Source organism: Ahaetulla prasina, chromosome 15 (assembly GCF_028640845.1).
Source record: "Ahaetulla prasina isolate Xishuangbanna chromosome 15, ASM2864084v1, whole genome shotgun sequence".
Lineage (NCBI taxonomy): Eukaryota > Metazoa > Chordata > Lepidosauria > Squamata > Colubridae > Ahaetulla > Ahaetulla prasina.
This window is the reverse complement of record NC_080553.1, coordinates 8,725,001-8,739,195: the sequence shown is the minus strand read 5'-3', so window position 1 is coordinate 8,739,195 and position 14,195 is coordinate 8,725,001. Positions and strand designations below refer to the sequence as shown.

Here is a 14,195-nt window from a genome sequence, read left to right as displayed (position 1 = left end):
ATAAATAAAAGTGATATACTACTAATAATAAGGCTAATAATGATAATAATATTTTAAGAAGATACTTGGTTGATACCTAGGATGCTGGCAGCAACCCGTATCAACCATCAGCACTAGTCAATAATATTTGTGATACATTTTTAAATGTTTAAATATTATTTAACAACAATAACAATAATAATAGTAGAATAGAATAGAATTTTTTATTGGCCAAGTGTGATTGGACACACAAAGAATTTGTCTTGGTGCATACGCTCTCAGTGTACATAAAAGAAAAGATACGTTCAACAAGAATCATAAGATACAACACTTAATGATGGTCATAGGGTACAAATAAGCAATCAGGAAACAATATCAATATAAATTGTAAGGATACAGCAACAAAGTTACTGTCATATGTGGAAGGAGATGGGAACCATAATAATAATAAAGTTTTTACCAGTCCCAGACTGTGAACCGAACTGAAGATTAAATCATAATTAATATATACTTAGACCAGAGGTTCCCAATCTTTTTCGCCCGCGGCTCCCCCGGAAATCCGACCTACAACTGCGCATGCGCACCAGACGCGCCCGCGGCTCCCCGGAAATCCGACCTGCAACTGCGCATGCGCACCAGACGCCCCAGAAATGGCGCATCAGCGCCGGACCCAGCGGGCGCAGATATTCCGCGGCGCCCCCATGACGATAGCGCGGCTCCCTGGGGAGCCGCGGCTCACAGTTTGGGAATCACTGACTTAGACATTACCTCAACAGTCTTAGGTCCTTGGTTAGGCCCTGAACTGTAAAATTTTAACCAGTCCTAGACTGTGAATCGAATTGAAGATTAAATCTTAAATAGTAACAACAACAATAACAACCTTACTCGGAACTGCCTGTATATTCAGATACTTGCAATCCCAAAACATCTGGAGCACCCCTGGCATTGACAACATCATCACCGGTCAACTGCAGCACTTGAACACCAGCGGCATTGATGCAATCCTTGTCAGTCAATTGCCAAAGGCAACTTTACTTGGAGCAGCTGACATCCTGCAGCAATTCCTTTAACACCATCAAACGTCCACCTGTGTTTATCTGAGATCCTTGGGAAGGACTCAATCAGTGGACAAAAATGCCACATAAACCAATCTGGCTGACCATGCAATGAATTAAAAAACCCGCCTGTGAATCTTTTTACTAAGCACTTACTCTTTCCTGATGCCTTTTGACGCGATACTGCTTGAGCTGCTCTTCCAGGCGCTTCCGGGCCTGAAGCCGGATCAGTTCTTCCTTCTCCAGCGGGAGAGGAGCATCGGCTGAGCCTGCAGGAAGAAGGAACAAGTTACATCGTTCAGGGCCAATAAATTATAAACAAGGAGACAGGACAGACGGGAAGCTCTCTTTGCGAAGTCGCCAGAAATTTAGACACAAAGGTTAAAAAAAGGAGGTTACAAATTTCTCCAAGTGTTGGTTTCGAGGGAATTCGATTTTTGCTGCGTCCGAAGCAAGGCATTTCATGAGAAGAAAGCCAGGAGGTCCCAGTTCAGTATTCCAACCACATACTTTCCAAATGTTTTGGGTACTAACTTAATTAGGATGAGAATGTTATTGTCACGGGCTTGTGCTTCTCAACCTGTTAGCCTAACATCTTTGCAAACCGGAGGAATAAGTTGGAATGCGGGAGGAAGACAGTGTGTGTGTGTGTGTGTGTGTGTGTGTGTGTGTGTGTGTGTGTGTGTGTGTTTGGAATCCACCTTGTGTCGGGAAAGAAGGCATCTTCTTTCCCAAAACAAAATAAGCATGGCTAGTTGGACACGGAAAAGGGAGACGATGGCTCAGGGGCTAGGATGTTGAGCTCGTCGATCGAAAGGTCGGCAGCTCAGTGGTTCAAATCCCTAGTGCTGCCGCGTAACGGGGTGAGCTCCCGTTACTTGTCCCAGCTTCTGCCAACCTAGCAGTTTCAAAAGCATGTAAAAATGCAAGTAGAAAAAATAGGGACCACCTTTGGTGGGAAGGTAACAGCGTTCCGTGCGCCTTTGGCGTTGAGTCATGCCGGCCACATGACCACGGAGACGTCTTCGGACAGCGCTGGCTCTTCGGCTTTGAAACGGAGATGAGCACCACCCCCTAGAGTCGGGAACGACTAGCACATATGTGCGAGGGGAACCTTTACCTTTACCTTTTTAGTTGGACACTGGCTGATTGCAAGAGAGGGGAAAGGGAAAAGTTAACTGTAAAGATTTCACGACAATTCGCCAGATTCTGCTTCTCTTTGCCTGTAGCCATTTATTGCTCTAAAGGTAAAGGTTCCCCTCGCACATATGTGCTAGTTGTTCCCGACTCTAGGGGGTGGTGCTCATCTCCATTTCAAAGCCGAAGAGCCAGCGCTGTCCGAAAATAGGTGGTCCCTATTTTTCTATTTGCATTTTTTACGTGCTTTCAAACTGCTAGGTTAGCAGAAGCTGGGACAAGTCACGGGAGCTCACCCATTACACAGCACCAGGGATTCGAACTGCTGAACTGCCGACCTTTTGATTGACAAGCTCAGAGTCTTAGCCAACTGAGCCAACGCGTCCCGTAATTGTTCAGAATAGGATCTAGCAAATCCACCCATCCCAAATGATGCTTTGCACCACCATCTAATCAGCCAGATTTCCCACCCCCAACCCCCCAATCTGGAATTTCTTAAGCCTCCGAGAGTCACAGGGAAATGATGGTGAATGACACACTGGAGAAGCGTGATTCAATTTTTCCTCTTTGTTTGGGTGTTTAAATCGAAATAGGCTTGTCACTTAGAAGTAAAAACGTGGTGTCGTGTCATCACGGGACACTGCAGAGGAGTGTAAATGCAGCCCGGTTGCCCAGGACACAAAAACTGGTCACGTGACCAGTGTGTGTGTGTGTGTGTGTGTGTGTGTGTGTGTGCGTGTGTGAACTACAAATCCAGGTCCTTAGTAACCCCCAAGTAGGTCCTTTGAAACTTCAAATGGCCGCTCAGCCACAAGTCCCAAGTCAAGTTTTGCTGGCTGAGGAATTCTGGGAGTTGAAGTCCACAAGTCTTAAAGTTGCCAAGGTTGGAGACCCCTGTCCTAAGAGAATGGCCCATGGCAACCATGATTCCAAACCCACCAGGTTGTTTAACAAAAACCAAAAAAAAAACAACCAAAAAAAACAACAACCCCAAGCCAGTTTGTTAAAGGCAAAGTCAGAGGCGCTCAAGGATTAAGAATCAGCCCATGCTTAAAAAGCAGCATTCAGAAGAGATTCTGCAGAGGGCAGAGAAATGGAAATAACGAGGTTGGGGAGGGAGGAAGCTTCTTTGAGGGCGGAGCGAGAAAGAAACAGGTGGGCTCCACGGTGAAGAGATGCTTACACAATTCAGTTTCTTGCAAAGGGAGGCTTAGTTTGAGAGACTGCAGGGTATCCTTCCTAAGGGCTAAACTCTCATCACTACCGCCCTGAGACGCCTTTAGGTGCTCACGGAAACCAAGCACACCTGAAGCGAGTTCTTTCCCCCGGGAGTTTTCGGCGGGGTCAAAAGGCACGGGCTGTTCGGGGTTATAAGACGTCGGTCCGTTCGCGCAAGGATCTTGGCTGCTCTTGAGGGCTACGGTATCCCCTTCAGTTGGCGCTCCGCCGTTATTTACACTAAGCACTGAAAAAAAGAACAGGGGGTTAGGAAGAGGTTAACGACAGATGCCATCTTCTTACCTGTTCATACGTTCAAGAAGCCACGGAGAGAACAAACACCCAATATATTCTAAATCTCTTTAAATATCACTGCAGATGAAAGCAAGGTTAACTAATAGAAATAGCAATAGCAAAAGCAATAGCACTTAAGATTTATATACCGCTTTACAGGATTTTTTACAGCCCTCTCTAAGCGGTTTACAGAGTCAGCCTATTGTCCCCAACAATCTGGGTCCTCATTTTACCGACCTCGGAAGGATGGAAGGCTGAGCCAACTTTGAGCAGATCAGAATTGAACTGCTGGCAGCTAGCAGAGTTAGCCTGTAATACTGCATTCTAACCACTGTGCAAGGAAGAAAGGAAGGAAGGAAGGAAGGGCAATAGCAATAGCACTTATATGCCGCTTTACAGTATTTTTACAGCAATCTGGGTCCTCATTTTACAGACCTCGGAAGGATGGAAAGCTGAGTCAATCTTGAGCGGGTCAGGATCGGACTCCTGGCAGTGGGCAGAGTTAGCCTGCAGCACTGCATTTTAACCACTGCACCACCACGGCTGTTATAATAAAATCTTATTAAGTCTTGAACTGTTGTGCCTTGCTCGCCCTCCCCCCCCCCCGGGCCCCTCTCATCTCTTGCTATCTCAGCCAGAAACTGATAGTGCAGAAGAATGTCCTGGCATGCCTCCATCCCCCAGCCCTGGCACCATGCCCGGACAAACCGAGCAAACAAACCTCCCTCCGATAGCATGTGCGCCTGAAGCCAGCCACGAGCTGGGATTACCGGCAGCTGGGAACGAAACGATGCAGTGGATAGATCCACGCTTCCGGAGAATGGAGAGGCGACGTCAGCAAAAGGAAGGGAGGGGCAGGCCTGGATAAGTGCTGAGTCATGGAGCCACACCCCATGGCCTATATAAAGGATCTGCTTTCTGGCATTCTTTGAGTCAGGCAAAGTCTAATTTGGATTGCTGAAGTCACATCCTGGTCTCCTGCCTGCCCTGAGAACTCTGACAGAACTTTGGCAAAGCTGCAGAGGCTTTGCAGCCACGCTTGATACGGAGTTCCCCGACCTGGCCGTCAGAGGAGGAGTGGGACACGACAGGAACCTTCCTGATGAGATGTGTTTATGCATCAACCATACGCCTAGCACATCCCTCCTCTCACTGGGTCTGACAGAAATATATTTCCTCCCCCCCCACACTTCCTGGTGTTTCTAAAACCTCCCAAGGAAGAGGGAGTAGAGTTTTCTTAATTCAGATCCGTGTACTTTGGTATCACCCATCTTAATGGACAACAACTCGGAAGAATCTCTCAGGCAGATGTTCTTCCTGTTTCTCTTATGCTCTTCTTTTAATTACAGAGGACTTTGATGAAAAACACACACTCTGTTGCCACCCTTTCTCTTCGCTGACTGTTATCCTTCAGGCTGACTGGGGGTGACTCAGCTCTTTGGAACCAGAGTAAGCATTTATGGCTCTTAAATCTTAAAATGACAAAATTTAAGCTTCCTCCAGAAGTTGGGGGTGTTCCAACACTGGAGGTTTTTAAGAAGAGACTGGACAGCCATTTGTCTGAAGTGGTATATGGTTTCCTGCTTGACCAGGGGGTTGGACTAGAAGACCTCTAAAGTCTCTTCCAACTCTGTTATTCTGTTATACTCCTTATTACTTTGAATTATTTTAAGTTGCAACTCCAAGGCCGAGACTTTCCCGACTAAAGGAATTATTTACAGAGGAATGATTGAGTCTGTCATCTGCACCTCCATAACTGTCTGGTTTGGTTTTGCAACCCAACAAGACAGACAGAGACTTCAGAGGATCATTAGAACTGCGGAAAAAACCATGGCTACCAACCTGCCTTCCATTGAGGATCTGTATACTGCACGAGTCAAAAAGAGGGCTGTGAAAATATTTACAGATCCCTCAAATCCTGGACATAAACTGCTTCAACTCCTACCCTCAAAACGACGCTATAGAGCACTGCACACCAGAACTACTAGGCACAAGAACAGTTTTTCCCCCAACGCCATCACTCTGCTAAACAGATAATTCTGAATTTCAATTCAGATAATTAAAAGGGCCTCTGTGGCTCAGACTGGTAAGACAGTCTGTTATTAACAGCAGCTGCTTGCAATTACTGCAGGTTCAAGCCCCACTAGGCCCAAGGTTGACTCAGCCTTCCATCCTTTATAAGGTAGGTAAAATGAGGACCCAGATTGTTGTGGGCAATAAGTTGACTTTGTATATAATATACAAATGGATGAAGACTATTGCTTGACATAGTGTAAGCCGCCCTGAGTCTTCGGAGAAGGGCGGGATATAAATGCAAATAATAATAATAATAAAAAAAATTCCCTCAACACTGTCAAACTATTCACTAAGTCTGCACTACTATTACTATTAATCTTCTCACCATTCCCATCACCCATCTCCTCCCGCTTAAGACTGCATGACTGTAATTTGTTGCTGTATCTTTACGATTTATATTATTTCCTAGTATGATTTGATTGCTTATTTGTACCCTATGACTATCATTAAGTACCTCGTGATTCTTGATGAATGTATCTTGTCTTTTTACGTACACTGAGAGCTTATGCACCAAAGACAAATTCCTGGTGTGTCCAATCACACTTGGCCAATAAAGAATTCTATTCTATTCTATTCTATTCTATTCTATTCTATTCTATTCTATTCTATTCTATTCTATTCTATTCTATTCTAAAGCCCCCCATCCAGTGCTGGTTTAACAGGATTAGAATCAGAATAGAGCTGGAAGGGACCTTGGAGGTCTTCTAGTCCAGCCCTCAGCTCAAGGAGACCCTATACCATTTCAGACAAGTGGATATCCAATCTCTTCTTAAAAACCTCCAGTGTTGGAGCATTCACAACTTCGGGAGGCAAGCTGTTCCGCTGATTAATTGTCCTCACTATTAGGAAGTTTCTTCTTAATTCCAGGTTGCTTCCCTCCATTGTTTGAAAGAACAGCCTTGTTCTTTCCTTTTCCAGAGAAAAGGGAGGATGGAAGAGGAAAGAGGCGGATGGAAAAAGCAAAGCGGAAGAAAATCCGGCGTTTAGACATAGTTCTAAGACTTTTTTCCACTTCTCCTTTGCAATAGGCAAACACACGGACAAATGGTAGATATCTCCACCGCGTTAGCTGTGAAAGATATGGAGTGGTGGGGGTGGCCTAGAGGTGGAGCTCTCGCCTCACAATCAGGAGGCTGTGAGTTCGATCCCAGGTGCAGAGGCAGATACTTCTCTCTCTCTGGGCACACTGAGAATATATCTGCTGAACAAAACTCCGCATTGGCGACAGGAAGGGCATCCGGCCATTTAAAACACTCTGCTAGTTCCATTCAGCTGCCCAGACTCCTACCCCGCAAGGGATTATGGGGGTCGTTAAATGAAAGATGATAGTGATGATTAGCCACGAAAGATACCACTGTAGAGCTGATGAAGCCTCTGGGATGAGAAGCGAAACGTCTTCAAAGAAAAACCAGAAAGTCCAGTTGCCTCTTGGGAAAAAAAAAGCACAGAAGATGGTAATCTATTCCTGAATTAGGAATAGATTACCATCTATTGATTACCATCTATCACAGAAGATGGTAATCTATTCCTATTACCATCTTGAATCTTCCAAACAGATCTGAAACGGTCTGTCGAAGGTCTTCCTAACCTTCCACCATTACAATGCAATAACAGGAACAAAAATGCTCATTTAAAAAAAAAAAAGCATATGCAAAGAAACTGCTTACCATTAAGATCCTCTCTTTCCATTGTCCGCTTCGATTTGACCTCCAGGTCTGGTTGCTGTTCAGAACTGCCCGGGTTACCATTGCTGGCTTCCTGAACGACCACCGAAGAGTCCATGGCTATTGGGAGTTATTAAGGTCCAAGGGGGAAAATATTTCCTGGAACTTTCCAAGCCACCTATCCAGTCCAGTTTTTCTCCACCGATACCGCCGGGTGTCCAAAAAACAGCCTGCACATTGTCGTCAGGGCCTTTTGCACCAATTTATTCGCAGCAAGCAATTTGGTTTCGTTCCAGCCTGCTTGATGGGCAAACTGAGGAATTTCTGGAGATCATTAGCGTGGCTGCAAAGAGAAAGAAAACAACGGTTTGGAGTGACATCACACGCCGAGTTAAACAGACACAAACATGCTCACACATATAGGGTGACACTCCTTCTTTTAAAAATAGTTCCTTGTGGGTTGTTTTTTTTTTTTTTTTTAAGAGATCACCTACATCTCCCAGATATAATTCTGAGCTCACCGAGTGCCAATCTTTATGTAAGTCACATTGGCACCATTTTAATGATGGGGATGGGTGGGAGCCGGTTCAGGCTCCTTCAGGCTGGATGGTAAAACTAAGGAGCTGGGAGGAAATTCACAAACTAAGGATTTCAGGAGGTGTAGGGATTTCTCAGTGACACATGGAAGTCATCCAAAGCTTTCCTGAGGTGGCTGCCTGCGAGTGACACAAAAGCTGGATCAAGGCCCCTTTTCATTGCTCCTGCGGGGAGTGGAAACGAAACTATTTTCATTTCCAGTTGCTTTTTATTTTCATCCCGGCAACTGCCAGCCAGACTATTTTATCCCACCAAGCACCGGGGCAGGCAGTTTGATTTATAGGACTACGCATGTGTTTATGAGGCTGAGGATTTGGCAGAGATTAAAATACCTCTTATTGCAGGATGAGTGTCTTATGCTAACCGAGGATTTGGGGGGGGGGGAGGAGAGGCATTTGGGCCTGTTTTTAAAGGTTGCTTCGTTTTGCATGAAGAAAGCAAGGAGATAAAGATCACGGGGAAGTCCTTGAGCTACAACAGTTCATTTAGTGACCATTTGAAGTTGGCACTGAAAAAAAGTGAATTAGGACCATTTTTCACACTTACAACCGACTGCAGATGAGTGTAAATGCAGCCTGGTCAGGCACACAAAACCTGGTCATGTGATCATTCTGTGTGTGTGTGTGTGAGAGAGAGAGAGAGAGAGAGAGAGAGAGAGAGAGAGGGAGAGAGGGAGGGAGGGAGAGAGAGAGAACTTCAAATCCAGGTCCTTGGTAACCCCAAGTAGGTCCCTTAGAACTTCAAATGGCCACTCAGCAACAAGTCCCAAGTCAAGGACCATCTGTCTCAACAATTACGAAACGACCACATATAGGCAGTCCTTGACTTACAACAGTTTGTTTAGTGACCGTTCTAGGTTATGATGGCACTGAGAACAGCGACTTAGCACCATTTTTCACACTTATGGCCATTCTGCCTTCCCAGATCACGTGATCAAAATTTGGATGCTGGGAAATGTATTTATGACTCATATTTATGACGGTTGCAGTGTCCTGGGGGGGGGGGTCATGCGATCCGCTTTTGCAACCTTCTGACAAGCAAAGTCAGTGGAAGAGTCACATGACAACCAGGTTACTTGCTTAACAACTGCAGTCATTCACTTAGCAAACGCGTCAACAAATGGGGCAAAATGGGGCAAACCTCACTTAACGAATGTCTTGCTTAGCGACCGAAATTTTGGGCTCAGCGGAGGTCTTAAGTCGAGGACTACCTGTATAGAAGAATCCAACCAAAAGAGAAACTAAGAACCTCTCAGAATCAACTCTCATTACAATGCTAGAGTCAAAATCATGCAAGGCGGCTATCCGGTTTCAGTTAACAGAATTTGTTGACCCCATCACAAGGGTAAATTATAGATTTTGCTTACTCAAAATAGCAGAAAGCAACTTTCAAAGGCTGTCTTTTATGGAGCGCTTAAGAGGAGAAGCCTTTTGTGGAAGACTCTCAAGAAGTCCCATGTTTACATCTCTTACCTAAGAGATACCTCTTAGAAATGCGTTCTAAGACAGGGGTCTCCAACCTTGGCAACTTTAAGACTTGTGGACTACAACTCTGGGAGTTGAAGTCCACAAGTTTTAAAGTTGCCAAGGTTGGAGACCCCTGTTCTAAGATACCTCTTAGAAATGTGTTAGCAAGACAGTAAAACCCCCCACCTTCATGCATTTAGAAAACAGTGTTAGATCCTCAAGATTTCAACCCTTGATGTTCATCTTGGAAGGGTTGACTTCTCTTGACAGGCGGGCTTTAGCCTAACACAACTTGCTGGGATGCAGGAGAGGAATGGACGGTGTATCCAAGGCCATGTTTCCTTGGGAAAGGACCAGGGTTAAAGTTGTCAGCACACCTCAACTCAAGCACACCTGGGGTCAGATTGCCAGCTTCTGCTCACAACGCCAAGGCAAATGGAAGTAGGCAGCCATGAATGCTTCACAACATGACTTACTTAACCTCTATGGGTGGCTTCACTAGGTGTGTTCAATCCACCCATCCATTAAAACAACCACCAGTTTCAGAGTCCTTGACCACACATCACACCTACGCAGGACTATAAATGAACTTCATAGATGTACGCACACAGATGTACATCAAACCTTACACTTACCTGGTCTGTATAGTCCAGGAGTCTCCAACCTGGTCAACTTTAAGACTTGTGGACTTTAACTCCCAGAATTCCTCAGGAATTCTGGGAGTTGAAGTCCACAAGTCTTAAAGTTGACCAGGTTGGAGACCCCTGGTATAGCTCATAAAGCAACTTCATACGTGTACACATTTATGCACACCCACACCCACACACATCAAACCCTGAATCTTCTCAAGTCTATATAATCCATAAACTAACTTTACAGTATATACATACACACAGGAACACTCATGCACACCCTCCATCACATCAACTGAGCTCTATATAGTCCATAAATCAACTTCATACTGATGTACACACACACATCAAACCTTACACTTACCCTGTTCTATACAGTCCATGAAGCCACTTCATACATTGATACACACAAATACACACCCACCCACACAGATACGCCCTCCATCACTCCTATCCAAGTCTATATGGTCCATAAAGCCACTCCATAGATGCACACACAAACAGAGACTCACACATAGACGCCCCTCACACCGAACCTTTACACCTTCCCAGGTCTATACACATACACACCGGCACACACACGCACACACGTGCACATCCTACATCATACCCTACCCAGCTCTGTACAGTCCATCAATCAACTTCATAGTGATGTACACACACACACACACATCAAACCTTACAGTCCAGGAAGCACTTTTGTACACACACACAAGTACACACCCACCCACCAAGATGCTCCCTACATCGGTCCTATACGGACGGTCCATAAATCAACTTCATAGACACAGACACAAACACACCAAACCTTTAAACCTTCCCAGGTCTATGCACATACACACCGGCAAACAAGCACACACACACACATACATGTGCCCACCCTACATCAGCGGTCACCAACTGGTGGTCCGTGGACCACCGATGGTCCACGAGAAAATTTTGGTGGTCCACAGAAAAATTATTTGCATTTTTTATATTGCACTAAATCAGGGGTCCTCAATCTACGGCCCCTCGGCCGGATACGTGCAATGAACGTTTGTGTTGCTACAGAGTGTCTCCCCCTTTGGGGTCTTTTTGTGTGGGTCAAAGGAGGGTAGAAATTCCGACTTGGGGGTCTGCTTCGGCCTCCTGGTCCAGGGCTTTGGGGAAAGGCTGGGGGGAAGTGCCGCTGGTGGCGAAGAGACGGAGGACTGACTTTTTCTTTCTTTCTTTCTTTCTTTCTTTCTTTCTTTCTTTCTTTCTTTCTTTCTTTCCTTCCTTCCTTCCTTCCTTCTTTCTTTATCTATCTATCTATCTATCTATCTATCTATCTATCTATCTATCTATCTATCTATCACATTTCTATACCGCCCTTCTCCGAAGACTCAGGGTGGTTTACAGCCAAGATAAAAGCGCACAGAAACAAAAGTTAAGAACATTATTAAAAATCTAATTCAAAATTTGGCCCAATAATTTAAAACTAATAAAATCTAAAATAAACCCTAATAAAACCACCCATGTTAAAATTACGATTAGGCCAACCCTGCATGATGGAATAAGAGAGTCTTAAGCTCGCGCTTAAAGGTCCGGAGGTCAGGGAGTTGGGCGTAGCCCCAGAGGTAACTCATTCCACAGGGCAGGAGCCCCCACAGAGAAGGCCCTCCCCCTGGGAACCGCCAGTCGGCATTGTTTGGCTGATGGCACCCTGAGGAGGCCCTCCCTATGGGAATGCACAGGTCGATGGGAGGCTATTGGTGGCAGAAGGTGGTCTCGTAAGAAGGTGGTCCCGTAAGACCTTGTTCCAGTGGGACTGCATCATGGCCTGGAACTGGCTGACCATCTCAGCCCGCTGAGCCTCCAGGTGCGGGTACCTGGCCTTGCACTCCCGCAGGTCTTCCCTCTGCTTGGAAAGCCTATGCTCCTAGTCCTCAGTGAGGTGCTTCTGCCGAACCTCCTTCTCGGTCAGATCCAATTTGAACTGAGCTGTTTCGCCAACTCTTTCTCCTGGTGGCTGCTTAGGGCCGCGGTGTGGCTCAGGCTATAAGATAGCCTGTTATTAAACACAGCTGCCTGCAATTACTGCAGGCTCGAGTCCCACCAGGCTCAAGGTTGACTCAGCCTTCCATCCTTTATAAGGTAGGTAAAATGAGGACCCAGATTGTTGGGGGGGCAATAAGTTGACTTTGTATATAAATATAGAAATAGGATGAGACTATTGCCTTACACAATGTAAGCCGCCCTGAGTCTTCGGAGAACGGCGGGATATAAATGTAAATAAATAAATAAATAAACAAAACTGCTTCCTGTTGGGGCCCTAAGGAGCCCAGGGTGGGGTGGGGAGGGGCAAACAGAGACTAACAAGGCACTCCTCAATGTGAGTGACATTGAGTTGGCCATGTCCACCCAGCCGGTAGATCATATTAGTGGTCCGGAGGATTTAAAATTATGAATTTAGTGGTCCTTGAGGTCCGAAAGGTTGGTGACCCCTGCCCTACATCACACCCTACCCAGCTCTGTACAGTCCATCAATCAACTTCATAATGATGTACACACACACACAATCAAACCTTACAGTCCATGAAGCATCTTTGTACACAGATACACACACAAGTACACACCCAGCCACCAAGATGCTCCCTACATCAGTCCATAAATCAAGTTCATAGAAGCATACACACACACACATCCAACCTTTAAACCACAGGGGTCTCCAACCTTGGCTACTTTAAGACTTGTGGACTTCAACTCCCAGAGTTCCTCAGCCCAGCTTTGCTGGGAGTTGAAGTCCGTAAGTCTTAAGGTGGCCAAGGTTGGAGACCCCTGATATAAATCACGGTGAGCGAGAGTCTCAACCTTGGTCCCTTTAAGACGTGTGGACTTCAACTCCCGGAGTTCCTCAGCCAGCTTTGCTGAGTTGAAGTCCACACGACTTAAAGGGACCAAGGTTGGAGACCCCTGATTTATATAACCCATAACCCCAATTTCATACCCATACACACAGGTACACAAACACACACACACACACACCCCTCCCTACTCTCCACCTCACCCTTACCCAACTCTACAGAGCCCCCTTCATACAAGGCAACCCATAGGCCCGCAAACCCACCCATCCACCCACCACACACACACACACACACACAAAACCCAACCCCCCACAAGGGAAGAGGGATCCAGGGAGATTCTCTCTTCACACCCAGGGAGACGCGTGTTGCAAGACACGTGTGCATGCCCATCCCCACCCACCCCCATGCCCAGGGACCCCCCCCCACAGGGAGGCGTGTTTCAAAGTGTGTGTGTGTGTGTTTGCACAAGGGTGTGACTTTTATACACACACACACACACACACCTCAAACCCCCACAAGGGAAGAAGGACCCAGGCAGATTCTGTCTTCACACCCAGGGAGACGCGTGTGTTGCCAGACACGTGTGCTGCAAGACACGTGTGCATGCCCACCCCCATGCCCAGGGACCTCCCCCCAGACAGGAAAGCGTGTGTGTGTGTTGCACAAGGGTGTGACTTTTATACACACACACACACACACACACACACACCAAACCCCCACAAGGGAAGGAGGACCCAGGCAGATTCTGTCTTCACACCCAGGGAGACGCGTGTGTTGCCAGACACGTGTGCTGCAAGACACGTGTGCATGCCCACCCCCATGCCCAGGGACCCCCCCAGCCCCCCCCCAGACAGGAAAGCGTGAGTGTGTGTGTGTTGCACAAGGGTGTGACTTTTATACACACACACACGGGGGGGGGGGTTGAGCCCCCCTCCCAGCCCTGCAGGCCCACAACACCCCCCTCCCCCCCTCCCCAAATCCGGCTCGGCCCTTCGCCCCGCTGACCTGCCCGGCTCAGCTCGGCTTCGACCCGAGGCGCCCTTCCTCCTCCTCCTCCTCCTCCTCCCGAGACGTGGCGCGGGCGGCAGGCGGGGCGACACCGCCCCTTCCCCGCCGGACGGCCTCCCCTTCCTCCTCCTCCTGCTCCGCCCACAGCTCGCCCGGAGGCGACCCGGGACGCTCCGCAGCCGCAACGACCTGCCTGGATTTCGTGGGGGGGAGGGGAGCGAGCGTCGGAGCTCGGGGGAGGGGG

The 14,195-nt window shown here is 47.0% G+C and overlaps 1 protein-coding gene across 6 annotated transcripts in view; it reads right to left on the bottom strand.

The window, feature by feature from the left end:
• Positions 1-14,195, bottom strand: part of GOLGA3 (golgin A3) — a 66,590-nt gene that overhangs the window by 37,339 nt on the left and 15,056 nt on the right. Inside the window, exons 1-4 of one of the 6 annotated variants that reach the window (XM_058158842.1) lie at positions 13,949-14,149; positions 7,427-7,766; positions 3,355-3,636; positions 1,191-1,303 (exon numbers count right to left, since the gene is read on the bottom strand). In XM_058158842.1, coding sequence (XP_058014825.1) covers positions 1,191-1,303; positions 3,355-3,636; positions 7,427-7,541 — 510 coding nt within the window. In that variant the 5' untranslated portion in view covers positions 7,542-7,766; positions 13,949-14,149. Of the gene's footprint in view, positions 1-1,190; positions 1,304-3,354; positions 3,637-7,426; positions 7,767-9,160; positions 9,214-13,948; positions 14,150-14,195 lie in introns of those variants that run through there. The other 5 variants (XM_058158838.1, XM_058158843.1, XM_058158839.1 and 2 more) reach the window with 5 other exon arrangements.